Source organism: Periophthalmus magnuspinnatus, chromosome 12 (genome assembly GCF_009829125.3).
Source record: "Periophthalmus magnuspinnatus isolate fPerMag1 chromosome 12, fPerMag1.2.pri, whole genome shotgun sequence".
Lineage (NCBI taxonomy): Eukaryota > Metazoa > Chordata > Actinopteri > Gobiiformes > Gobiidae > Periophthalmus > Periophthalmus magnuspinnatus.
In genome coordinates this window covers 5,919,761-5,947,647 of record NC_047137.1, presented here as the reverse complement: position 1 = coordinate 5,947,647, position 27,887 = coordinate 5,919,761, and the positions used below count along the sequence as shown (strand labels likewise).

Below are 27,887 nucleotides of genomic sequence, written 5' to 3'. Positions count from 1 at the left end.
GAAAGAAAATAAGTTGCATATAATCTAATGTCTCATAGTAAACCACAATATTGAAGTAAAATAGATTAATAATTTGAACCAGTCCATTGGTTTCCTGTTGAAAACTGCAGAACTAATAGGCTCCACCTCTTTACAGTGGCATTTCACTGTAGCAAGCAACAGAATTTCATGTATGTGTTTTTTTATTGAAAAGTGACATTTTTAACCCTAGACATGCAAGACATGTATGATTTGCAGTCTGAAAATATGTACAACTCCAAGTAAGAACAGAGCTATGGGGTGGTGAATACTCAAGCCTTAGAACAATATAAGAATACTCAAACATGGGGGGGGGGGGTCAGGGGGGGCGCGTATGACTCCGCGTATGACACAGTAGGTACTGTAGGTAGCGCGTACGCAGCAAAGAACAGGAGAGAAGGAACAGATCGTGACACAGGGCAGTGAACAAGAAACACTTTTGCTAAAGAGGATAAGGACAGACCGGTGTCTGCTGTGTCTGAAAATGTTGGCAGCGGAGAGTATGAAGCCAAATAAGTTAAGGCGCCTCATTACACCTCAGTCACACTGATAAGACGCTGGAGTTTTTTCAGCGTAAATGTGCCAAATATTGCCAACAATCATCCCGCTTTGTGAATGTCACTTAAACCAGCGAGCACTGTTAGCATCATATAAGGTGGCATACCAAATTGCTTGTTTTAATTTGATATATATTTAATTTGAATGTATTATTTTGATATTTACTTAATTTTAATTTATTAATTTGATGTTTATTTATTTATTTATTTTTTTATATTTAATTAAATTTCATAATATTTTATTTAATTTTTTCATTATGAAATGGTTCAATCAGTTGTTCCAACAATATATATAGTTCAAATAAGGATAAAATAATAATAATAATAATAATAATAATAATATTTTAATTATTTAATAATAATCGCGGGGGGATTGAGAAGCACTGCTCTGAGTAAAGGTAATGGAACACTGTTATAACATAGTTAAAAGCTCATAAGCTAAATAAAATGAAAAATGTTACTAACCCGAGAAACTGCATACTGGATGGCCCTAACGAGATGATGCGGCTTGCGAGTCCCTCCCCTTCCACCAGAGGAGGGGGGGTGGTGAGTTTCTGAGGTTTAACCAGTCGACAGGTGATGCGAGTGGGAGCAGCACAGGTCCGAGGAGGGATGATGACACGCAGGCCATGATGTCTGCTGCCTCGCATGGAGCCGCCCCGAGCGTCTACCATGAAGCTCACCAAGAAGCTAAAATACAAGTCACACAGGTAAACACATGGTACTTAGGTACACTAGTAACATATTCTGATATGGTAATAAGATCACAATGTTAAGATATTAAGATCCCACATAGTATTACTGTGGATGTTTGGGCTGTAAACAACGACACAGTAACTTTTATTTGGTATGTCTTAGTACTTATCCCTGCAATTATCAGTCGTCAGAGGCAGGAGAGCGTTTAAACTCACCCCGTGTGAATGGGGCTGGCTACTGGGCTGACATTGTCTGAAGTCTCAGTAGCAGGACTGCTTGGGATAAGAGAGTCCTCATCATACTCCTTTGGCAAAGGAACAGGGGTGTGCTAAACTCAGGAAAAATAACCACAGGCAAAAAATTAGAGGTTATAAAGTAATAAATAAATCAATCAATCAAACAAACACCATTTCAGACATACTACTACTTTTAAACTAACATACCTGATCTAGTAGGACTGTCTCTGGAGAAACACATGGTATTCTAGGAATAGCTGGGGAGTAAGGCCTACAAAACAGTATTAATCTTAAAGATATTCTACAGGAAGGCTTCACAATATATTCTCATTGTAAACATGGTTTGGATATCTTAGACATACGTTGTGCCCATGCCGCCTTCAAAGTCTCGCAGGGTCTTCTTTGGGGAAAGAAAGTCATCATCTTGATCTTTGAAGTCATCAAGCTTTAAATAACGGGCACCATCCATCCCAAGCAACTCATCCCCTGTAGACAGATAAGAAAATGTATAACAAAGGTCGTATGTATAACAAAGTTTTTTCAACTCTTAAGAGGCTTATAGATTTATTTTTCATTATTTTAAAATTCAACAAGTGTAATATCACTTGAAGTGGATACATCTTAACCATCCCATTCCTTCATCTTAACAAGACATGTCGCAAACTACAAAGCTGAAATTTGAAGCAATGGTTAAAACCAACAACACTGAGGCCAATGAAAGCTGCGGAGTGGCAGAAATTGGCTGATCAAACAGACAAGCACAGTTTCATACACTGCATGAATTGCAAAGTGAAAGGCACCTGGTGACAGCTTTTTAGTGAACATGCCCATTAAATATGAGAGAATGTTGTTGGCTCTATACAGAAGAAAGAATTCCATTTAATAAAATATGATTGAGGATATTGAAGTGATGTATACACAGAGAAGGCAGTTTTGCTAAGTCTGACTAGGGAGAATGACATTGTCTTCCATCGAGAGAAGTGCAGTGCAGAAGTGCGGACGGCTACATTGCATAAATCTATTTCTAGCACTAGTTTTGTAGGCACCTTGAAGTGCTTTTACTTGCAAAAAGACATTTTGCCATGTCACTACATTTGCTTGTAATTTACCAGCTGTCTCCACTTTTGTACACACAAAACATGTACACACAAGTGTGTGATTGGTTTTGCTGGGTTACAGCAAATCTTTACATCTTGAAATTCTATTAAAACAATGGCAGACTGAATTTCTCTGTATGGACTACACTGAGAAAGTCATTCTAGCTAGTCACGCTAATTAATTGGTAATTTAACTGTAAGTGGGCACTTGACATAATGTCAATTGTTTCAATAGGACATCCAATCTTTCAATTTGAAAAAAGGAAATTACAACTTTAATAAGACAACATGTGCATGCAAATCAAGTGATAAGAAAAGAAGGTTCAACGTTTTAAACAAAAAAGTGAAGGAGCTGTTAAACATTGCAAGAAAATATGTTAATCGAGTACACAGTTCATACTGTACTAACACTGATTCTGAAATATGGAGTAATTTGCAAATAAAAACAGTCAAGTACTCAAATACAAAAGGAAAGCAAGGACAACAAATTGAGGACAAAACTAACTCATCCAAAGAGGGTAAGTGTTAATTTGAGTTTAGCAGCACATTTGGGACAAAGAGGTGTAAGAAATGTTTAAATTAGAATGAACTGCCCAACAAAGCCCAACATGTTTTATTCACAAATTACAATAATTTTCTTAGGATACTGAAACATTTTCAGTATCTAATGGATTATTATTATTGTATTATACTGTGTTGTATTGTAGTAGGTGTAACATAGTCATGATATATTAAAACATTACATTGTTATTATAACATACTGACTTTGTTAGGCAGTTGGATGGCATCATTGTTGGATTTAAAATAATAATGTTATAGATCTCTCAGTAATGAGTCCACGGACACATATGCAGTGAGTGCTGAGGGTAGAGATATGTGATGAGTAAAAGAACATTGATAAAACAAGTTCAGAGCAGTTGCAGGAAGACGTAGGTTTGTACAGTCAGAAGAAGAGTGAACTGAGGAACGTTGAAAGCAGTCACAGGAACTTAGAAAGACAATTAGTGATGCACACGAAATAATGGCTATTGCAATGAAGGCACAAGTTTAGCGACTGGACCAAACATTTCAAAAATACAGACACAATCCTACCTAACGTTAGCTGGGCAACTCCTACAAAACAAATGGAAAATTAGGTTACACAAGTCCTGATAACAGATACAACTGTGCATTACATTGTACATTGCAGAACATTTGCTGTATGCATAGTGTCACAACAGTTACAAGGTGGAGCTATCTGTAAATAAATAATTATTTTTAGAAACAAATAAAAATCCTACCTTCATCCTCAGAAACATCCAGTATCTCATCTACTGTCTCTGGAAAACTCATGCGATGTTTTTCTGTGGTAATCTATGATAAACAGAAATACACAGATGTGAGACAATCTGGCAAATCACTCAAATGTAGGAAAAGAAAACTTCTTAATGAAATATTATCTATATCAGAGCACTGCTGATCTCCTCACCATGGAAACAGACTCCTCAGTTACCAATTTGAGAACATCAATGACAGAGATATAGCCCAGTCGCTTGGCAATACCCAGGGGAGAGGTCCCATTCTAATAATAGAAATATACAAATTTACATTCACAATCACATCTGGGCCAATTTCAAATATATTTTAATATCATATAATTAATATATTGACTGTACATAGCTGTAACAATGCAGTCGTGTGTTTGTTCACCTGCTTATTTTTCACGTTATGTTATGTTATGTTATTTCACATAAAACATATAAATTAGATATTTGAAGAAAAAAGTCTTGTGTTTATTGTAAGCATTTATTTCTACAGCACAGTCTTACTGAAGTGATTTCATTTGGTTGAGCTCCATGTTTCAACAGCAAGGTCACAATGTCAGTGTGGCCCTGCTGAGCGGCTTGGTGCAGAGGAGTATAGCCCATCTGGGAAAGAAGAAAAGGCAAAAGAATAACAGCATAGGTTAGTCCTCTATAACAGTGGCTATGTTTACACCAAAAATCTGATCATTATCTGATTTCGGTTAAATGCCATGTAAACCGTTACATCTGATAGGAGTGATCTGATTTCTCTCTGATTGGTCACACAGATTTTAACAAGGAAGATTATGCAAAAAGGGCAAACCAATGTGGGTATTTTATTATCAGATTTCTCTTGGGAATGTCAACATACCCCCCAAATTGCATCTAATTATTGGTTTACTGATTATTCTTTTTTCTACTCTCTATTTTTATTAGCTATGTAAATGTACCCAATGATGATTATACATAAAAATATGGCATGTACAATAATCCACAGCTGTGAAAGTAACAGCTTACCCGTGTCTTGCTGTTTACATGTGCCTGCTGCTGAAGAAGGAACTTCACCATTTTGATGTTGCCATAGTGACAGGCCACATGGAGAGGGGTGTAGCCCATCTGAAATAATGCAAAAGACACTACTGAGTGATCTTGTATTGGCTGCAATGATGAGCCTAAAATCTGTGCCACATACTCGAGACGCAGCATACACAGATGATCCATGTTTGACTAAAGCGTCCGCTATTCCCACATGGCCCTCCTGAGCTACAAGATGGAGCGGGGTCAGTCCACTCTGAAAGATAAATAAAAACTTAAAAAATTCATTCAATTTTCAGGTATTTTGTCCCCACTACCTTGTTTCCCAGGTTAACATTGGCCTGTTTGGAAATGAGCAGAGCCACCATGTCGGGCCTGCCCTCTTGGGAGGCCAGGTGCAGGGGCGTGATGCCTTGGTGGGACTCGGCGTTCGGTGATGCCCCATTCTGCAGCAGACAACTGGCCACCTCCATCTGGTTTTGTTTGGCTGCGATGTGCAAAGGAGTGTAACCATTCTGGAAGTAAGGACAAAAGCGTTTTATTATTATCTTGTCTTGGCAATTTATAGAACATACGTAACACAATGCGATTCAGTTGTCCTGTTGCCCAGAATAAGCTGGTGCAGACTCTATGTAGCTGTCTTACTCGGGCAGTGCTGTGAGCCGATCCCCCGTTGCTGACCAGAAGTTTGACAACATCCAAGTTGTTGTGATGGACGGCAACATGCAGAGGTGTCAGACCATTCTGTTAAACACAGACGCATGTACACATATATAAGCCCACCTCTGCAGACATGGGGCCAAACACATAAAGAACATGTACATATGAAACATTTAGGGTTGTGACTAATCATTCCAGAGGGGAAGCAGAGCTAATGTTTATAGATCATCATTTTGTTGCTGTTTCTGAGGGGCAGACAAGAGCATACAGTTCATCTCACCTTCCCAGCTGCATTTGAATTGGCTCCTCTTTCAAGAAGGAGCTCAGCCACATCAACTTTTCCATATTTAGAGGCTACATGAAGGGGAGTAAATCCTTTCTGTAGGGATAATAGAGAAAGCATTAAGTAAGCTGTTCCAATACAACAAACTATAATTCTAACAATGTAAAGTATTTTGTGTACTGTAATGTTATGTTTAAAATATGTATTGATGTAAACTTGACCTTAGTCATCTTAGTTTGCTGTGCCCCGGCATCCAGCAATATTCTGATGGTGTGGACATGGCCCTCTCTGGCGGCGATGTGCAGAGGGGTGTGTCCTGCGGTGGTCGCTGAGTCAGGACTGGCCTTATGCTCCAGGAGCAGTTTAACCAGCTCCTTATGACCCATCCGTGCAGCACAGTGCAGGGGCGTCTGGTCATCCTGAACCCAACACAATAGTATGTTTATGTACAATCATGAAATATTTCTTCATTTCCAAACAGGTAACAGAAATTAATTTGTAAATACAAAATTTTGCTTTGGTGGCTTACCTTTGCCTTTGCATCTACTTGTGCTGAGTTTTGCAACAAAAATTGGGCAACTTCACAGTGTCCTGCCCTTGAGGCCATATGAAGCGGTGTTTCCACTTTCTATTGAGAAAAAAAATACGCCGGACATTGTGACTTACTGAGTGGAACTATAGGTTACTGTATGTGAACTGACAGTTTTTGTAGATGTAATATTATTGTAATACATATATAAATCCAAACAAATACATACATAAAGTAAACAAACTGTCAGAATTGCCAAGACTTTGAATGATTTGTCACTGATATGTTGCTCACCACATTGGAAGCATTTGGTGAGGCTCCTCTCTGGAGCAGATTTTTAACTATATTCAGATGGCCCATGAAAGCTGCTACATGAAGAGGTGTGAGACCAGACTGCACATACAGACAGATAACAAGGTTTGTTCAGAATACACCCAAACATACTTGATGATCAATGATCAATCAGTTTTCAAAACTAGTTAAAGTCTTATTTCATTACCTCTGTAACTGCTTCTAATGAAGCAGAGTGCTTAAGCAGAAGATCCATAGATCGCATGTGGTTTTTCTTGCAAGCAATATGTAGAGGTGTAAAGCCATTCTGGAGAGGGCAAACAAGGTCAAAGTTACCATGCTCATCCAAAATAAACAGTTATTTGTATCAGTCTAAACAAATGTGCTGAAATTATCACCTACCAGAGCTCGTGCATTAGCTTTGGCTCCCTTGTCAAGAAGGACTTTGGCCATGCGGTGGTGGCCACAATGGGCTGCTACATGAAGAGGAGTTAAATGGTCCAGAGTGATATCATCTATTTCAGCATTGAACTGGAGAAGCTGCCTGACACAGTCCATGTGATCCCCCTGAGCTGCCATGTGGATCGGGGATAGCCCATTCTGTACAAGAGAGTCAACACAATAGGATTAGGCTGACACAATGTAATGAGCCATTTGAAAGAGTACAGCGAGAGAGATTCACATTCATACAAGTACAGTTAGAGCGAAGAACGGGCAAACCATAAAACATATCATAAGGAGGTTATCAGACCTTTGTTTTTGCCTGAAGTGGAGCGCCGTGTTCCAGGAGAATCTCAATAATACGAACATGACCATTCCTGGCCGCACAGTGGAGAGGTGTCAGCTCATCCTAAACGTGAACAGATCTTATAGTCAAATTCAGATATCAAAATACTCAATCAAAGGATTTTTAATAATTTTGAAAATACCTTAGTTTTGGCATCAATCTGTGCCCCTCTGTCCAGCAGGAGTCGGACCATCATCATATTACCCCTCCGGGCAGCTATATGAAGAGGTGTGATGCCATTCTAATAGAGAAATGGTAAAGGTAAATATATGGATAACTGATATTGAACTGACATTAACTGAAACAACCAAACTTACCTTAGGAGTAAAATTAACATTGGCCCCTCTGTTGAGCAACAATTGGGCCACACTCATATTCTCGTAGTGGGCAGCAATATGGAGCGGCGTAAAACCAGTCTGTAAGAAAAAAAACAAAAAACTATTGTAATACTTGTACAATGTTAGCTGGTATATTCTGATGTACACTTATACCTTGCTGAGAACATCAGGGTTGGGGTCATTTTGCAGAAGCACAGCAGCCGTCCGTGTGTCATCATTTCGTGCAGCAATATGCAGTGCGGGGAGGCGAACTTTGCCTTTGGTGCCGTAATTGATGAGCAGGGCAACCACGTTTTCATGGCCTTGCTGGAGGGCTACAGCCAAGGGAGTGAAGCCATCCTGAAGGAGAGTATAATGAGAGCGAATACAATTACGTTGGATTAGATTTGTAAGATTAATGTTAAGCAGAGGTATTAGGGGGAAGAGAGGAGAAGGTAACCTAGCAATGAACAATTTGGGAAATTAATTAAGTATGGATGTCAAATGGTTACAGTGTGCAATGTATTCTATTACATTTTAAGACCTGATGGTTACAGTTACATCAGTTAACTAAATACACCTAACAAAATACTAAATATATAAGAAATACATTTCTTGAGACATTTACCAATATTTTTAAAAGTATAATGTGTTTAGTAGTCAGCTTTGAATCCTAATTTTCTTGTCTTGGTTTTGTCTTTGTAAGTTCCACCTTATAAATGTACTCTATGTAACTTTTCTGGTAGAAGTTACGCCACCATCTTATTTCCATAGAAATGTTATTGCTTAGCCTGGAATGTTCCAAAATAGGATATTAAACTTCATGAATCACCAGGCCAAGTTACAGGTCAGATCCATAAAGAGGTGACCCAGCGTGATGCAAGAATGCATGTTTATCACTGCATTTTTGAGGAATATTATTACCTGCAATTGAATAATGCAAAATAGATAGAAATAGATATATTAATGACTGCTGAAAAAAATCAATAACTATGCAATAATTATAATAATAATAGCAACAACCCCTTTACCAAAAAGGTTACACAGTTCCTTTAAGCATTTACAGTTTAATTTAACAAAACCTTACTGTGTCGAAAAGTAAAATATTAACTCAAAATTAATCAAATACTCTTCAAAAATTTTTTACATTACACAATTATCAAATATTTTTCTAAGCGTTCTTTCCTGTGTCAAGCACTACTACTTTTAATGTCTGAGGTGATAATTAAAAGCAGTGGGATAGAAATTCACACTTGTCATACCTCCGTCGGGAGACTCTGATTGGCACCATTCTCTAGCAGGAACTTCACTACTTCTAAATGGTTTTCCTGTGCAGCCATGTACAGGGGACTGAATCCTTTCTGTTGGAACAAATAACAAAGATAAAATCGAAAATTAAACAAATACACAAGATGGATTTGTTTCATTGTAATTTACGTAGACTCACATGGGACTGTGCGTTTACATTGGCACCATAGTGGACCAGCTCAGCCACCACTTTCTCCTGCCCAGCCAATGCTGCAATATGAAGGGCTGTGTTTCCTTTCTGTACACACAACATAAACAGACCAGAAACATTTCATTGTATCCTCACTAGAACAATACCACAATTGTGGTACAGCAATACAACAATACCTTAGTGGTGGCTTCAAGTTTTATTCCAGCATGTAAAAGCTCCAGGACCATTTTGACATGCCCCTCTTTAGAGGCCAGGTGCAACCCGTTTAGACCATTCTGTAACACACAAAAAATGTATTCAGTTAAACTATCATCATTCTCATAATAGTTTAATTGTACAATTGTCAAGAATTTTGTGAAATTATTTAAAAGAAATGCTAAGAGATAATGGAATATGGCAAGGTCAATGCAATTACCTGTGAAAGACAGTTTTTAATCAATAGTTTATGAATGCATATTGAATGCATTAAAAAACCCAGACTGTTTTGGGAGGAAATTTTATTTTTTAATTAGGATATAAACATGCCTAAGCTGTTAATGGGCAAGATAAGTACTCAAATCAGATTTCAGACCACCAAACAATGATTAGTCAACATTTCTAGAGAAATCCTAGGTTTCATAATGAGTACAGCATTAAGGGACAAATCCTAAGTTCCACAATAAGTCATATACTCAATAGTATGGTTGTCAGAACTGATACTAAATCTAGTATCAAAACTAACTTTACTCATTTGAGCAGGTATCAATAATAAAAAAGACACATTCATAGGACAGAAATCAACTTTTCCCGAATAACTTTAGAATGATCTCCAGCTGTATCAGAACAAGATTAGTCCACATAGAGTAATATACTCCCACGGATCACTATGTAACCTACCTGAACAAGGATTACACAGATAGAAGACCGCGTGGTAATATAAAATAAAGTACAATGATCATGTTGGAAATCACATCCTGTTGTCAATAAAAAGAGTGTTTTTATGATCATTGTGGTATGTCAATCGGTATTGAGTACTGAGTCTATTCCTTACTATCAGAATCAAGTTTGAAATTGCAGTGTCATGTGTCATGACAACACTACTCAATAGTAGTATAACAAATTACTGTAGGTATATAGAATACAATAAAAACAATATACTCGATAAGATAACATGTAAAAAAATCAACACTGGATGAAGGCTATATCATACATTGTGATTACATTTAAATATATTTTAACTGTAACATTTCATTTTGTAAAATAAACAACATAAGAGACAAAAGAGAGAGTGCAGTTCACAGTCACTAATGGATAGTGGTTGCAATGGTTGCAATAGCCTATGTGGCCAGGAGGGGTCTCAGTTTCCCATGGCAAAAACACCAGCATACTGCAGTGTCACTCAATTCGAATGGATCACACAACCTCTCTCTGAGCATGCGCACTGTGTCGGGAACCTCACAGTGTACCAAGGGAGAGCCAGTGCATGTTTCACTAATGTATTATGGGAAGGGAATGACACAAAATACTGAAATTGAAGCAACACATATTAAAATGAAAATTTAGAAAGTAAAGATTACAGAGGTATATGCGTTAAAATGACACAAGTGTGACAATAGTGAACACATGAGAGGTATTCTGGGAGCAGGGATCAAAAAAGGGAGTGTCATGGCGATACAGCAAGTTGCAAGGGCAGGCATTTTGGTACAGAATCAGATGAACTGCACAAGGCTAGAGTGTCCTTAGTTATAAGCCCACAGAAAGAAAAATAAAACAAAAAATGTAAATGCAATTTCAAAATGTAAAGAAATAAGAACATTTGTTATAATCTCATATACAGTAGAGCAAATAGAATATAGACCAACAATGAAAAAATACTACTTGAGTAGAATGTACAAATGTTCCTAACATTATTGGTACTATTTTTATAATGAGTACAACTAAACTGTCCTGCTACTATTATAATTTGTCATACTACTAATATTATAACTAGTACTAGTACTACATTATACTTTTCATATACACTCAAATCCCATACCAGAATTTAAATACTATAAGGTGTAATAAAGATGAGTAGAACAATAGATTGATGGAAATATAATCTAAATGTTAATTATTGATGTGCACCACTTTACCCAAAGACAGAGAATTATGGGGGATAGACATAGTCATACATTTTTAATCCTCCTTTTGGTCTTTAATTTTACATCCCTGTCTAGAGCACCACTGGGAGTTCCCCTGTGAGTGCCATGGCAGTGGGGGCTTACAAATGGGCTGTTTAAAAATTAGATACATTTCGCTGCTTGCTCAATCAATCATATAAGCTTAAAAGCAAATTAGCACTGGCAGTGCAAGAGGTAAATTTTTTTAAGCAGCAAACATTCATTCAGTCTTGTAGATGTGGGAATAAACAAAGAGGTTTGTAAGAAAGTTAACTTAAATATTAACTTAATAGCTGCTTTATTAAAAGGGATAAAAAAAATAAAATAATTGTGTGGTTCACAACTCAGGAATTGATGACTGATAGAGGCAAGTTACACAACTTACAAATATTGTCCCAGAAGATATGTAGAGGTTAAGTGGTTTCAATAAATATATATATCATTGGTTATAAACTGTCTTCATGCCTATAAAACCTCAATTTAGAAATAAGGCATTCGTTTTGAGGAACTGTGAGTGCAATAAAGTTTGAAGGACATGCTATCGGCCATTTTGTGCACTGAATCAGCCGTATTGATTTATAACTTCATACTGAGAATTTAATAGCATTCATAAGTCTCAGGATAGAGAGTTATATTACAACTCCAGTAAAGCACAAATGCACCATCTCATGACTTTATTATCAATGTAAAAAAAAATATTTGATTTTCAAGTGTATGTGCATAGTGTATAACATGGTCTTACTTGATTAGCTATGTTGATATCGATGCCATTTTTGATGTGGTCCAGAGCTTTGTCCAAGTTCCCTGAACGAGCTGCTCTCAAAAAGCTGGTGGCTGCATCTGCCTGTAGAGAAAAAGGTACAGACATTTAGAAACAAGAAAGAGACAATATACATGTTTCAATTCCAAATATAATATTGTATAGAACTGTTAAAACAAACATCAAATGTGCTTTTAAAAATACTGAAAAGTGAATGCTGCCACTATCTTTCACAATTACTGTATGTTCATTGACAGTGAGTTTGCCATTTTTTCAACATGTTGCACACAGGAACAAGTAAAAACATAAACTAAATGTGTATTTTACTGTTTATTGTGTGTATGCAACTGTACACATATATAAGCCATAATAGACAACCAGCAAAGACAAAAGTCAAAACACAGCCTGTTTCCTGTAAGGATAAACCTTGAGGTCGAACTGAAGATCACTGAGCTCAGATGTTTTGGAGATAAAGTGGGACAGGCTGCAATAAGATGGTTAAGACATATTCGAGCAGTGGGATCATTATAACTATATCAGCTTGTTATACGTGCTGCAGAAGAACAAAGAGGGGATTTATAGATGTAGTGAAAGACATGCTAGCTGGTGTGAGAAAGGAGGTGGGATTAGATGGATGCAGATGATTTGCTGCAATGACCTCTGAGTGGAACAGGTAAGGAGACCACAAAAGAGGAAGTAGGCACTATACACATTACTATATTCTGCTGTCATCTAAACTGGGCTAAGATGCTGTAGTTGTTGCTGTCTGTGCCCACACCTCCGCAGCACTGTGGCTTTGGCAGACATTCACAGGCGAGTATACATATTCCAGCCACAAGCTCCACTGTCGGCTCTCAGAGGAACAGCCCCTGATGTTTGTACGCCCACCTCCCATTTCATTCATCAGCCTGTAGTGTAATATGTCTGACCTGCACAATGAGACGTCTACTCCACCGGAGGAAAAGAAAAAAAACAAAACAACTCCACCAGTTTTAGCAGATCTAGAGTTAGGTTTTTTGTTTTTGTTTAGTCAGGTTGTAATTTTAGTACAGTTTTACATTAGACTAGAGTCACAAAATTTCTACACAAAATAAATAGTAAGTTCTTCATATTACCATATGAAGTCATATGAAAGGTCACATTTTGTCTCATTTCTATTATTTATTTTGAAAAACATACTCTAATTTCGATACTTCTTTTAGTATTGATTGATATCTGGGTATACACTTTTGACAAAAAAAAAGGTGAATAATTACACTCACACAATTTTGAATGCATAATTATTTACATTTTTGAATCACAACCATGGAAGAATACCAATACCACTCAGTTAATGCTTTTACAATTATTGTTTTATCTCCACCTGTCATATTGGATGTTTATGCCTCTGTTGCAAAGATAGATGTGTACCGTCTTAACAACATATTTCAACTACTGTGAATCAAATAAGAAGATTAATTTCTCTCCTGACCTGTTTTTTTCTCAGACATCTCAAATCTTCATCTAAAATTCCTTCTTGAATTTTTCAGTTCCTCATAACAAAACTAGACATTCTTTAGTCTATGTCCTTTTTTTCAGGCATCCCATTAGCGTGTGATCTGTGATCCATCTCGTCTTTGCTTTGAAATTCAGAAGAGGGCGGTGAGAGCGCAAAGAGACATCAAACAGTTCAGATCCCTGACAGGCTAGGGCCTTTACTATTCTGTATGTGGGCAGCCTACAGAACAGTCCTTATTTTTCCGTACAACTTAAATAGGTATTGCATGGTAAAAAAACAGCACTGCCCAAACAATTATATTCATTTAAAATGAATAACTGCACAGCCCTTACCTGTCTGCACACACCCCATCCAACAAAGTTTGAAGCATTTTACGGCATTGCAGTATCCACTATGTTTACTTTCAATAGCCTAAAAACTTTTAAAAATTCCATTTTCCTTCTAAGTCCTCTGTATTCTCCAGATTCATTATGAGGTTTGTTTATGAAATGCTCATTAAAAAAACACCTGCTCCATTCATCTTCCCTGTGAGCCTCTGGTTTCTGGATGGACCAGTTAGGATGTGGACATTTATCATCTGCTAGTCTTTGGAATACGCTGGAGAAAGTGGCTCGCTGAAAATGTGCTGCACAAAAACTCTCTATCAGTTCCTTTAGTGATTCTATAAAAGAAGCTTCAAGGAAAACAGAATTAATAATAGATCAAAACTTTATACAACCAATTTGTCATGGCATACATTGCACTTCAATAAAAAGTACAATGTGTGCCTGTTACTATTCCTATCTAAGCATTCCTGAGTAAAAACTTTACTAAATATCTGATTAAAGGGCCACTATGTAATGTACTTTTCTGGTGGAAGATCTACCTCTTCTTGTCTCAATGGATATTGGACAGTGTGGTATTAAACATATATTGCCTTTATTGAGTTGTTATTACTAAAAGGAATACCTACATTAGTGAGTGGGGTTACGTCTCCACTAATCTGACATGTAACTTGGCCTGGTGGCATAACTGCTGGTCTCCATGGAGCTAGATAAGTTTATTGCCATACTGTGGAACATGCCAGACAAAGCTACATCTCCATGAAGACAAGACAATGGCAGACCAGAAAAATCAAATAGTATAGTGATATAGTGGAGATTTAACATAAAAAAATAAGGTGTAATGTATGTCTGACTGTCAGCAAACAAAACAAACAAGAAAGAATTCAATTATGAGAGTCTCCGTTCATAAGAATTTTAAGTTTGACCTTGCTCTTGTAAACAATAGCTTGAGCCGGACTGTAACTAAAATCCAGTGACACTGAGCTAAAAATAGTCTGCATTTCAAGAAGTGTATAAGACGAAAGGCGCAACAGTACACCTCCTCTGCTAAAAGTCTTCCATACGCCCTCACGGTTGATAGGCCTATTATAAAATTAAACTTAAATATGAAAAATATGAAAAGGTTTTAAAAAAAGCAGTCCAACGCATTCCTAGCTAGCATCCTAACTAGAGGCACAGATCTTGAAAAATGTGTTGGTTAGGTTGAACAGATATTTGGAAGTCGATATCCGATCCAGCAAATTTTACAGGATCGGCATTGGACATATAAATTACTATAACTACCTGATGATTATGTTTGAATTGGTTTTTATACAAAGCTGTTCTGTTGTTACTTGAGAGATAAATAATGTAGATCAGTTTTGCCTTAATTTATTTTACTTTACAGGAAATAAATGCTGTCATCAGTCTATGCTCTGGTATCAGTTGATATCGGGTACTGGCAGATACTTAAAGCTATAGAATTAAAATCTTTATCGGAAATGAAAAACTTGAATCAGTGCATGCCTAATTCTAACAATTTTATTAGCGCCTTTCACAACTTTAAGAGACCAGAGTTTTGATGTCATAGTAATGCTACCAACGACTAGCATGCTAATAGCAAACCAAAGTTACTTCCTGGTTCGTGGACAATAACAAAGCTTTATAGTTGGATGAACACAGCATAATATATCTGTACTGAGGCAAAACAATTTAGACTGTATTACATGAAAAAAATGGGTATTGAGTAAATGCTGTATCAACACAGACTAGCATACACACAGACAGCACTCAGAATCTTCCTGGGGAATCTCTGAAGATGAGTAACACATTTTGAGCAAATATGGCGCTGACTCACACACCGAGGGGGCCGGCACAGAGACGCTGCAACAGATACTATGGACTGATGCGCTGTATGGGCTTGTGTGAAGAAAACAAAGAGGCAGTATTTCTCCATGTGTTGGGATTCTGCACTACGGCTCTCCTTTGACAAGTCCCTGTCACACAGTATGTCACGTGTACTTATCGAGCTGACAGCCAGCGTCCTTCAGGATTTGGAAATGTTTTTGTGTCATGTCAAAAGACTAGTTCACACAGTTCAGTCCTAGCCTCACTTCACTGTCGCTTCTTTCTTTATTTATTTCTTTATTTTTCCTGACAAAACAGAAACTCCCTACGTAATGTAAGAACCACATGCTGAAAAGCCAACCATACCTTCATTTCAACATTACAAGCAAAGTGTATTATTGAAGCCACTTAAAATAAATATATGCATCAGCCTCTTTTTTGCGAATTACGTATTACATTTATGTAATGAAAAAGATGACACCACCAGACCAGGTTTCATGTTAGATCTGTGACAAGGCAATTACGCACAGAGTAGAAAGCTGTGTTTTTAAATATTTTGAGGAATAAATACTGTACTTGTAGTTGAATAAAAGTAAAATAGATATGTTTGGAAGATTCCACATAAAGTAATAACATCTCCATGGAGACAAGCAGTCACTCTCCACCACAAAGATTACAAGCAGTGTGGATATTCCTAGTTGCTTTAAGTTGCATCGATCACACTCCACATCTCGTAACTTCTCTATCCATAGTTATCAGGATAGTCGGACAGTAGACCACCAATCTCTCATGCAAAACCACAATCAAACAGTGTAGTAATTGTGAATGAAATGTCTCATCCGAGCACACTGCAACAGTTTGGTCAGAGCTCAGATCAAACCACCAACCTCAAAGCAGTACAACCCAATCTGAATGAACTGATTTGAACAGTAGACACATCATCTCTCATTCAGCTTGGCCATTCCATTCATGTCAAATCTGTGTCAACTCTACAGGCCGAACGCTGAAGTAAACTACGCTACCAGGTGGAGCTGAGCTAAGCAGAAAAGTTTGGGTTTATCCAGAGAGTGTCCAGGAAGCTCATGTTTAAATCATGAGCTGCTCTAATGGAACATCAGCGTGATCAGGCCTCAAAAGGACACACTAATAGCCCCGTCCATAAGAGAAAGAGAGCTCAAAGAACACACACACAGTAGCAATGCACCAAAGAACACGTATTCCTAACCATGTGTAGGAAAATGCAGTGTATTGCTTCTTGATTAAGTGTTCATAACCATAGACTAAACCTCAAAGATACACTGTGTTCAATGGTGACAAGAAGATGAAACCACCAAGCCAAATTACAGGTCACATCTGTGGAAAGGCAAGTCCACTCGCAGTACAAATTCATGTTTTTTAATGTATTTTTTAAGGAACATAACCTCATGTAATTGAAATGCAAGACTGACACTATTAAGGGGACGACAATGGGGATGTTGGACAGCATTTGCCCTCTAACCAGAAGTCACTTGATTCTATTTCTCATTCTAACATAGTTGTAGTAATCGCCTAGCTGTGAATACCCTTGAAGGAAAAAGGCGAGCAGCTGGCCAATGTAGAACACCCTTGAAGTTTTAGAAATAGTTACAAAATGGTGGACACTGGGGACAAAAAAGAAAACACTGGCATTTTGCAACTAGTTATGTAGAAAAGCAGCATAATGAAGATGTTTACATAGCTATAGGAGAAACTGGTACATCTAAAATCAAGACACTGTGACAATCATAGACATCTTTTGATAATATTAGCCAAATACTTGCATGGCAAATCCAAAGTGATAGCTCTTTAGAACCAGATGTTTGTGAAGTACTGGAGAATTGTGTATTCTGGATCCCAGGCAGACAAAAGAACCCAACACTAGAACTAATCACAATGAACAATATATTTTCATTTACCTGTGAACGTATATTGACTACTAGTATATATCAATCCTTGAGCATGTGTGCACTATGAGAGATGAAGTCATGGTTAAGAGAGAATGAAAAATCAATGCAGTCCCGGGGCAGTGCTGAGTGGGAGTAGAGCCAGCACTGATGGATGTGTGTCAGGAAGAACCGCACTGTGAGAGAGCACTTTTGGGTGGAGGCATCCAGGACTCTTATACTATCAGATATCACAAATAATATTACTGTTGAGGATATATCAACTTGAATGGCATTTGATTTTATAATAAGATCCTTTAAGTAAGCAATTGTTATATTAAAATTTAACTATGAAAGCCAAATTAGGTTTAGAGGTGGGCTGATTATTGAAATATCAGTAATATTGTGAGTATTGTTTAAAAGATATGCTAACTTTGAACATTGATTCTATTGTTTAGAATCAAAATGCAGCAAAAACAGATGATTAAAAATGAAAAAAGTATGTTGTAAACAGGATATAAAAATATATTTATGCACTTTTGTGGGTAATTTTACAGTTCTCATTTGTCTGATTCATCAACCTGAACTAATTAATTTGAAGACATGTTTAGCACATTTCTGTTGTGTTGGCATAATATTGTCTGAAATAAAATAAATAAAATAATAATAAAAAAGCTAAATTCATTTTTATCAATATCGCCCACTGCTTATTAAGCTAATTAAACTGAAAATAACTTTTCACTGTGGGTGGATATTTTCATTTTCAATATTTACACAGTCACTCTCAAGAATAAAATAAAGTAAACCTGATAACAAACATTACTTGGGCATAATATTGTGATTGTGTGGGTTGTATATTTAGGTGCAGCTCATATGGGGCATAATTCATATTTGTTGTAATGTTTGACTAATGCAATACATTATTTCCCCTAATAGGCAGGTTATTATGAGGGTATGCCTAATAAAAAGGCAAGGCAAGTTTATTTGTATAACACAATTCATACACAAAGTAATTCAAAGTGCTTTACAGAATAAGAAGGACATTAAAATCACAAAAATAAAAACATAAATAATCATAAATAAAAAGATTGTGTCTTACTTAAATTGCCAGTTTTCAATTAGTTACAAAATTGCAATACAAAATTGTCTAACTTGATTTTCAATACGAGGGGATTTCAATGCAATTATAATAGAAACACCCTTTTTATACAATACGATGTAATTTTCAATACAAAATGTAAAACAGTTATGCAAAGGTCAATTTTTGTCTCATGTATTTGCTTGTTTAAGTAATAATACACAAATGAGTCTAGTTTTAGTAGCAGTTAATCAGATGTGCACTTTACACCAAAGAACCACTAAACCATTCAAACACACCATCATCACACTACATACATTCAAAGGCCATTATAATTTACTCTCATAAAATTTGTAAATTCATGAGTCCAAAATATTTCTAGTTTCTATTTTAAATACAGACAGCAAAATATTTTAAAATACACGTTTTGCACTGCACATGACTATGAAACAACAATTAGACAATGAGGATCTTCCTGTTGTCCTCTCTGTGCCAGAGCTAAAACAGTGCGCCTGAAATATTTATAGCCACTGTCAGGCCTTTTTGCTTCTCCCACCCAATAGAATCAACAGAAGCTATTCTTTTCATTTAAAAATGATCTACTTCAACATGAAATTATTTGGGTTTTAATTAACTATTCAAAACTATTTAAAAGTGCATATTATTGTTGTTAGATCACTACAAAATATCACTACAAAATGTCTCATGCACATACAAAAATACCTGTATTTTGTATTTTAAGATAGATTACCAAAGTTGTTGTTTTTTTCATTTTGAATACTAAAAAATGCTTAAACCCATTCCAGAACAGAGTAGGTTAAATATAACCAACAAGCACATGCAAGCGTATGAAAAAGTAGCACAAACCATTCAAAGATATTTATTAATTATACATGTCTTGCTTATTGCTTGTAGACCATTTCTCTAAATCTATATGTTTTGCAATGATAAACCTAGTTACAAAACTACAAACAAGAAAAATCTGCAAAAATATTCAAAAATGCTCAATGGAAAAAATGAAAGATGATACAGCAACAGTGACTGTTCCACAATTTTTAGGGATGTCAAGACTTGTGTGTTGTGTTGTGTTTTACAGGTCACAATACCTGAAAAATAACAATTGTGAGCATTTTAGAAGCCAAAATAAGATTTCAATATAGACTCCAAAAAAGTAAAAGAGTAAACTCCCAAATCTTATATGTGCTGGCTGTTTACCTCACACTCACTTTTACTTTTTCATTCAGAAAGTTTGATTTCATAAAGCTGGTCAAAGAGGAGTGTTAATCTATTAGACAATGTAAATTAAAGAAAATTAGTGACGTCGGTGTTATTTCCATCAATAATCATAACCCCAAAATTTGACAATGTGGCACACCTTATTAACAAGAACCTTATGTTATAAGCTATATAGACACAACAAATTAAAAGGGGGGAGGACTACTGAGGCGACTTACATAGAACCCCTCTTGACAAGCACTTTTGCTCAGCTGCAGCGTATCCACTTATTTCTTGTCATTACCCCTTAACTGCTCCCCATCTACTTAACTCTCTAGCACTCAACTTCATTTGCTTTACTCATCCCCCTCTTCCCTTTTCCCTTTTAATATTTATTGGCTGCAGAATTCAGCGAGCAAAGCATTCTGGGAAGCCCCATATGGTCTTGCTAGAGTTTGCAGTCAGTCTTTGCAGTGGATACATGATAGCGTGGGTAATGGAAATAACTTGGGCTGCAAGGATTAATCAACTGATTGTGACCAATTGGATTCTTTGTACTTCTAAATGTATTTTGATAATTGTAATCATCTGGCAATACAGACTAAAACACATAAAAAAGACCTTTTAGGACAAAGACAGCTGCATTATCAAATAAAAATGTTTTTTTTTAAATTTATTTTTTAATCAATAACAGATTTTATTTGTAAATTTGATCTATCTAGAAGCCTTCAGTCACCATATTTCCACCTTTATCAGGTAAAAAATGTATTTCTTAAATCTAGAAACTATTGTTTGTGACTAGCTGACTAAAAGCAAAAAAACTGACTAATCATTTGATCAACTGATTAATTGTTAGTTGCAGCCCTAGAAATAACATCTAAAAATGTTCATCTTTCTATTATTTCTTTATGTAAATAGTAAGATGAGTTGATAAGTTTGGAAGACCAAGAAGCTAACGGCCCTATGGTCCTTTAGCATGAGTGCATATTTATTACAAAAGCTCATATAAGGCACATGCTCAATAACTACATCCCATAAGACCTATATAGAATCGCCAAGACAGGAGGAATGAGCCAGTAGTAGGTGGGGCCTGAGGATGGATAAGAAAAAAGGGAAGACAGGAAGGACATAGAGAGGAGCGAATGGGGACATATATTAGTGTAACACCAAGTTGCGCAAGTTGTATAGGATGAAAGATGGTAATGAGGCGAGGACAGGAGAAAGGAGCAAAGATGGATCAGCAGTCCAAAAGGCAATACATAAGAATGATTCATTTCCATATCTTTGCTGATATTGCATTTGTCTTAGGCTATTAGGGTTTTTATACTGGCTAATAGACCACAGACATCTTGGAAAAGTGGTGAAGCCTATAAGCTGTTGGAAAGAGGTAGAGCACTTAATAGCACTTAATAGTTCTGCTCAGGCATATGGGTTTTAGTTATCTATGAGGAAAAACTTTGCAACTGGTTTTCAAAGGAGATTTTCAAATTTAGCTGAATAAATCAAATCAAACTTTTCATCCAAAAATGTAACACCAAGTGCTTTACAGTCATTAAAAACAATCCCTCATGCCTTTCCACCCTACCACCACAACTGCCCAAATGTTTACTACAAATATTTATGAAAACTAAAAAAAACCCTAAGAATTTTGAAATTCTTAAAGATCTTTAACTTTCATGGTTCGGTGTCTGCCACTTATTTGTCTTAATGAAGAGAGTTGGCAGAGTGAACCAGCTTAATGCAAAATAAATAGCAATATTTTACATGGTTCACACAAATTGGTAGTGTATTGGTTGTGCATTATGCCAGGTTGCTGGTTCACACCAGTGTAAGTCAATTGGCACACTTCAAAATGGAAATATGGTGAAGAGCTGATAGTGGCCTGGGCAGCTCTTACGAAGAGACAATGGCATGCCGGGCAGTTGCATACAGAGGCGGCAACGACTCAGAGGCGGTCGAAATTCAGGGCCATGGTGGCGAGGGCTATTAAAGTCCGCATGCAGCTTTGCGTTTAATTTATTTTTCCTTCACAATGCAGATGCTACAAAAGCCCAGTGTAGCTAGACGCCAAGGCTGAGAGAGAAGAGAAGGAGAAGTCAGGTGGACAAGGAGAGCTGTTGCTGACTGTAAAACAAGTCACGTGTTACTGGGACATACGGTCTGTATAGGTTATAGATATGTACTGAGATGGTGTGTTTACTAGACTCCGAATGCAAAAAATGGGTTTAGAAAGATATTAGTGTTGTCACAATCCTAAATTTCAAACTCAGCTCGATACCCGATACCGATTTCAACACAATGACGAATAAAAACACCAAAAAGAGCTGTTTATTAAAATCATAAGGTGGTGTACTACTTCTTATAATGATCAACACAATTCCAAAAGGTTCAGTATTATATCATTAAAGCCACAGCATCTAAACCTTAGGACAAAAAATATAATAAAATCACATACACTAAAACCATGTTTTTGCATTTTGGTTCACTGCACTAAAGACATGTGTCTTTACCCTGAATGGGTTTGCATTTCCACAAACCTGACTCCTATCTGGCCTGGAGGAGGGCATGCTCCTGCGTGTTTCCATGGAAACGTTGTGCCTTCGATAATCTTCCACATAAAACGTATCTATGTCTATGACAAAATGTTCTGAAATATGGTTCTAACTTTCCAGTTTCATGGAATCATGCAGGTGACGTTGCATCTGAAGAAAGTTACATAATGCACCTTTAATGTATTTTTTTGTGTATCGATGCCAGCTCAAATGAGTACTGTATCTAGCTCCGATACTAGCTTAAGAAACAAATGTGTATTGACTTTTTGTCAACCCTAGCTATTGCAGTGAAACTGAAATGTGAGCTGGTATCTGCCAATTGTGAAAACTATAACTGCTCCAAAACATTCATTGAGAAAAGAAAAAAATAAACTCTGTAGTTTTTCACACTCTTGTACCAAATTGAAAGCTCCCAAAAATAAGTCCCATGGTGCCCCTGCATGTGCCTGTGCCACTCTGTTGTAACACTCCGAGCCTAGGGGCTTTGGCTCATTCAACTCACAACTATTTTACCATATGTCAGTTAAATCTATTACAGATAACAGCCATTTTAACTGGAGGTTAGATTCCCACAGTTCTAGATATTTCCTATTCTAAATTAGTACTGAACAATAAGGCTTCATAGGAATAGGAATTTTATTGTAATGTAATATAACATTGTACACTTAGTCCAAATGTTATTACATATTATTGTGTAATGTTAATATATGCAGAAATGTATGAAAAAATAGTAATAATATATATAATAATATAGATATATAATAATAGATATATAATATATATTAGTATTAATAATAATATCATCCTCCTTGACCTCCAACCTCTCATTCGAGTCCCACATTAAACGAATAAGCAGGACTGCCTTTTTCCATCTCAAAAACATTGCCCAACTCCATCCATCACTCACTTTCTCTGCTGCTGAAACTTTAATCCATGCATTCATCAACTCCAGAATCAACTACTGTAACAGCATCCTTTGTGGCACACACTCAAAAACTCCCTTTAAACTGTAATACATTCAAAACTCCACTGCCTGCCTCCTCATACACCAATGTGTTTGCTTAAACCCAAACTTCACCCCTGCAGACAGGCGTTTCTGATTACAAAGAAATGTGCCTGTCGTATTACCTGTCATATTGTTCTTATACCCCCAGGCCTCTTTTCCCCTCACTCTCCCCTTTATTCCTCCAGTGAAGTCATGTGGGATGTCACATAGTACTTAAAATTGCAATGGATAGTGGAGGCAGCACAGTTTTTGACTGTTTTTGACCAGAAAGCTGCAAATTTACCTAAATTGCAAAAATGACTAGGAACAGTAAACAATGCTTTAGTGGCAAAAAAGTTATTTCTGTGTATTGTTCCTCTTTAACAATGTAAACAACAGAAACCACTAATGTAGCCAACCCATACCAAAACAAAGACAAAAAAGCACTACAAATGTTTGATACCATTTTTCTATCTCTCCGGTCCTCAAATAGTTATGTTAAGCAGTTCAAGTCCTATTTTAGTGGCTGTAACATGATGTATGACCGGGTTGATTAATGCAAAGCTGGTGTTCCGTGTCAGGATGTGTGTCCACGGCCGAACAGGAGCGGATAAATGTGCGGAGGGGCGTGGTGCTCCGTCTGCAGGGGAGTAGGGGGGTAGGGGTGGCTGCTGCCCTGTCCCACTGCTGCCTAACTGACTGACTGCCAAATCAGCTGTGTCATGAATCAGGACTGCACAGAGAGCGCCGGTCAGAACAGAGGAGCTACACCTCAAAAATGTAATGTCCAAGTCTGCTATGTTTGTCAAGATAGATACCAATTCATGCTCAATACACATTACAATACACATGGTAATACTAGAAAATTCTCCAATGCTATTAGCACTTCTACTGCCATACTACTATTCAGCTATGTTGTTTGTGCATTACATTCTATTACGTTAAATTACAATTATGTTATCAAAAACAGTAGTGAGAATTGATCCTTCTCTTTTGTTTTGAAATCAAGTCTGAAATGTCTGTATTGTGACAACACTAAGCAAGGACTTATCTTAAACAATTTAAATTAGTTGACATATTATTGAACATGCCAATAGTCTAAGGTGTTGTTAGAAAATGACTGTGAGAGATGGGGCCAAAGGGAGACAATGCAGAAAGTAGAATACAAAAGCAATACCAATGCAATGGAATTTTCATACTTAAAATGCTTTCAGTTATCTATTGAAACAAGTCAGAAAACATCTTGAAACATGTCATAGATAAATCCAGAAATTTCAACAAGTCCAAGATCTCAAATTAAAATTACTATCTAGAATTCTAACAATTTTTAACTGATCTAGATGTTTTGTTACAGTGTAAGGACACCTATAGAAACATGAATGTTCTTTGGTCTGTCCCATTGTTTTCAACAGCCCAGCCCACGAGCATGACTGAAGCTGACATATGCTCCACACTGCAGGACATAAAGTCACACAAGATGCATGTGTCATCGCTTTACCCACAGAATGGAGTGTGCACACACCAGCATAAACATGAAGAATCCCACAAGGTCACCACACGACCACTGGTCAACTGATGTCTGCTAACATAAATTAATCTCTATTCAGCAGTTTTAATTTGGTACAATAATTTTATCTATTGTTTACAGGGATTGTACAAATTTTATCAATGGCAAATATGGGCCTTCAGTGCACCAAAGTAGTAGTTGTTGATGTGCTAATTAGTAGTTGTGATGTGTGATTACCGTAATTACTTATCCTACTACTAACCTAATTTTTAAAGTTAAGGTAAAGAGTATGGGTACGAGCCGAGAAAGGGCTCCGGAAAATCTCACAATGATTCAACTTTATTTATTTATGAAAAATGATTGACAGTTAAATAACAAAATTGTATCAGTTTTGTCATCATGTATTTATCAGCGTTTAAAATGCACTATTTAAGTGGTGGTGGTCTGATACCTGCATGTCTCCATGAAGATGCTTTGCCTGGAATGTTCCACAGTATGGCATTAAGTTGACCTAAATTGCATCTATTAAATTACAGTTTTATTGCTCAGAACTACCTTGACAAACATGCATTCTTCCTGTGAGCGTGCTTGCCTATCCACACTTAACCTGCTTGCTTGACTCTGTGGATAGAGATAGACAGATAAATTTAACACCAAACTGTGGAACATTTCAGGCAAAGAAATATAATCTCCACTGAGACAAGTAGGTGGTGGACAAAGTTACATAGTCCACTTTTAAGGAAGGAACTGGATTTTTAGTCTGCTCTATACCACTTGATACTGGTCAAAGAATCACAAATTGAAAAAGGTGCCTTGGTGTTTCACTAGTTAGCTAGTTTAATCCCAGTGAAAGATGACTGGTTTGGACAGATAAGGTCAAAATTTGAATAATTTAAACAGAGAATAATTTGTGATGGGATTTTTTCCAACATATAAAGTATGTAGACTTCTAATCCACCAAAGGAGAACCATTTTAAAGCAACATAAAGCAAGTATATGTTGTGGCACAGTTGATGAGCCAGCCCTACTGAGCTGTCTGTGTTACTGACAGCAGGTCATCGCTAATCACTCAGCGGGTGTGGAGTCATGCTAGCAAGTAACACGCGGAGAGAGGGATGGGGCCAAGAGGGACACAAGAGAAAACCGAGAGGAGAAGAGGACAAATACTAATGCAAAAAGAGGGATAGTCATACCCCACTGTTCACTGTTGAGACCAGGGTTGTTTCTCTAAATAGCAACAACCCTGAATTAATCCAAATGGGAATTAAAACTGGTGTTATTAAAAGACACATATTGGGTGCATTTGTGTGGTCATGTAAAAGTCTGATAACTAGAATAATCAGATAACCCAATGTGTCATTTCTGGACAAAATAAATCTGATAATCAAAAACCTAGCGTCCTGTGTCAGTTAATCAATGGATTTTAACACCACGCACAATTAATAAAATAAATTAATTAACAAACTTTTTAAATTAACTTTCAATCTTTAATATTTTCTCTTCCATTTTTGTCTTTGCCACATTAGTTTGCCTTTTTGACAATTTCCTTTGTCTAAACCTGCACTGGTGTGAACAATCAGAGAGAAATCAGATATAAATGTTTATACAGCATTTTGAAAATCTGATAACTTTAGAAATTGGATAACGATCAGAATTGTGTTGTTTGTTTTAAAAGTAGCCACTGCCCTTCAGCCCTTCAGTTAACCACTCCTTGAGGCAGGTCAATACACCCGTTTTCTTGTGATTGTGAATTCTGTGGAGGTTTCAATAGGCGTTTTAGCTGCAGGATGCTATCCGTCAGCTGGACAAATTCTTAATTAGAAGGGTCAAGGTGGAGCCATAAGGCCCTCAAAGGGTTAACGTACAGAATTTAAGGAAACGTCATCCCCATAGGCCATTCTATATATCTGTAAAAAGTCTGAAATTTTTCCACTATTTGCTACACTGCTGTCGGACTCAGCAGTAATCAAGCGGTCAATACAGCAAATAAGATTCTGCTGTTAGTTATTATACTTTTATTGAGCTTGAGATTCACTCATTTCTAATGGTCACCTTGTGGTCTTTTTGATCAAGAGTTCCCCAAACACTCCTCTGTCAGTAAAAAGCATGTAGTTTGGACTTTGGTGAAATTAATTTAACTATTTTTCTTCTAATTGGCAAAGCAAGGCAAGTTTATTTGTATAGCACAATTCGTACACAAAGTAATTCAAAGTGCTTTACAGAATAAGAAAGACATTAAAATCACACAAATAAAAACATAAATAATCACAGCTAATCATCATAAAATTAACATGAAAAGAGAAGAGTGCAGAATAAAAAGCTTCCAGTCGTATGCACAGCTAAACAGAACTGTTTTGAGCCTGGATTTAAACATTGTCAAAGTAGAGGCCTGTCTCACACCTTCAGGAAGACTGTTCCAGGTTTTAGCTGCATAAAACTGAAACGCCGATTCCCCATGATTAGTCCTGACTCTGGGCACCAGCAGGAAGTCTGTCCCCGAAGTCCTCAGTGTGCGAGATGGTTCATATGGCACTAACATTTCAGAGATGTACTTTGGTACTAGGCCATGGAGAGACTTATACACAAGCAGAGCTGCTTTAAAGTCTATTCTTTGAGCTACAGGAGCCAGTGCAGAGATCTGAGTACAGGACTTATGTGCTCGTACTTCCTGGTTCTGGTCAGGACCCGAGCAGCAGTGTTCTGGATGTACTGCAGCTGTCATAACGCACGTTTGGAGAGCCCAGTGAGCAGGCCATTACAGTCGTCTAACCTACTGGAGACAAATGCATGGATAAGTCTCTCTAAGTCTGGCTTGGACAGTATACCTTTGATTTTTGTAATGTTTTTTTAGGTGG

At 36.9% G+C, this 27,887-nt stretch overlaps 1 protein-coding gene across 1 annotated transcript in view; it reads right to left on the bottom strand.

Annotated features, from left to right (window-relative positions):
• Positions 1-27,887, bottom strand: part of ank1b (ankyrin 1, erythrocytic b) — a 58,780-nt gene that overhangs the window by 17,965 nt on the left and 12,928 nt on the right. The window contains exons 2-27 of the mRNA XM_033976051.2: positions 12,129-12,230; positions 9,425-9,523; positions 9,237-9,335; positions 9,052-9,150; positions 7,964-8,149; positions 7,790-7,888; positions 7,615-7,713; positions 7,437-7,535; positions 7,088-7,285; positions 6,894-6,992; positions 6,689-6,787; positions 6,395-6,493; positions 6,087-6,284; positions 5,863-5,961; positions 5,568-5,666; positions 5,240-5,437; positions 5,080-5,178; positions 4,905-5,003; positions 4,413-4,511; positions 4,073-4,165; positions 3,885-3,957; positions 3,697-3,717; positions 1,870-1,993; positions 1,715-1,778; positions 1,487-1,599; positions 1,041-1,265 (exon numbers count right to left, since the gene is read on the bottom strand). Of these exons, the coding sequence (XP_033831942.1) occupies positions 1,041-1,265; positions 1,487-1,599; positions 1,715-1,778; positions 1,870-1,993; positions 3,697-3,717; positions 3,885-3,957; positions 4,073-4,165; positions 4,413-4,511; positions 4,905-5,003; positions 5,080-5,178; positions 5,240-5,437; positions 5,568-5,666; positions 5,863-5,961; positions 6,087-6,284; positions 6,395-6,493; positions 6,689-6,787; positions 6,894-6,992; positions 7,088-7,285; positions 7,437-7,535; positions 7,615-7,713; positions 7,790-7,888; positions 7,964-8,149; positions 9,052-9,150; positions 9,237-9,335; positions 9,425-9,523; positions 12,129-12,230 (2,981 nt within the window). The remainder of the gene's footprint in view (positions 1-1,040; positions 1,266-1,486; positions 1,600-1,714; positions 1,779-1,869; positions 1,994-3,696; positions 3,718-3,884; positions 3,958-4,072; positions 4,166-4,412; positions 4,512-4,904; positions 5,004-5,079; positions 5,179-5,239; positions 5,438-5,567; positions 5,667-5,862; positions 5,962-6,086; positions 6,285-6,394; positions 6,494-6,688; positions 6,788-6,893; positions 6,993-7,087; positions 7,286-7,436; positions 7,536-7,614; positions 7,714-7,789; positions 7,889-7,963; positions 8,150-9,051; positions 9,151-9,236; positions 9,336-9,424; positions 9,524-12,128; positions 12,231-27,887) is intronic.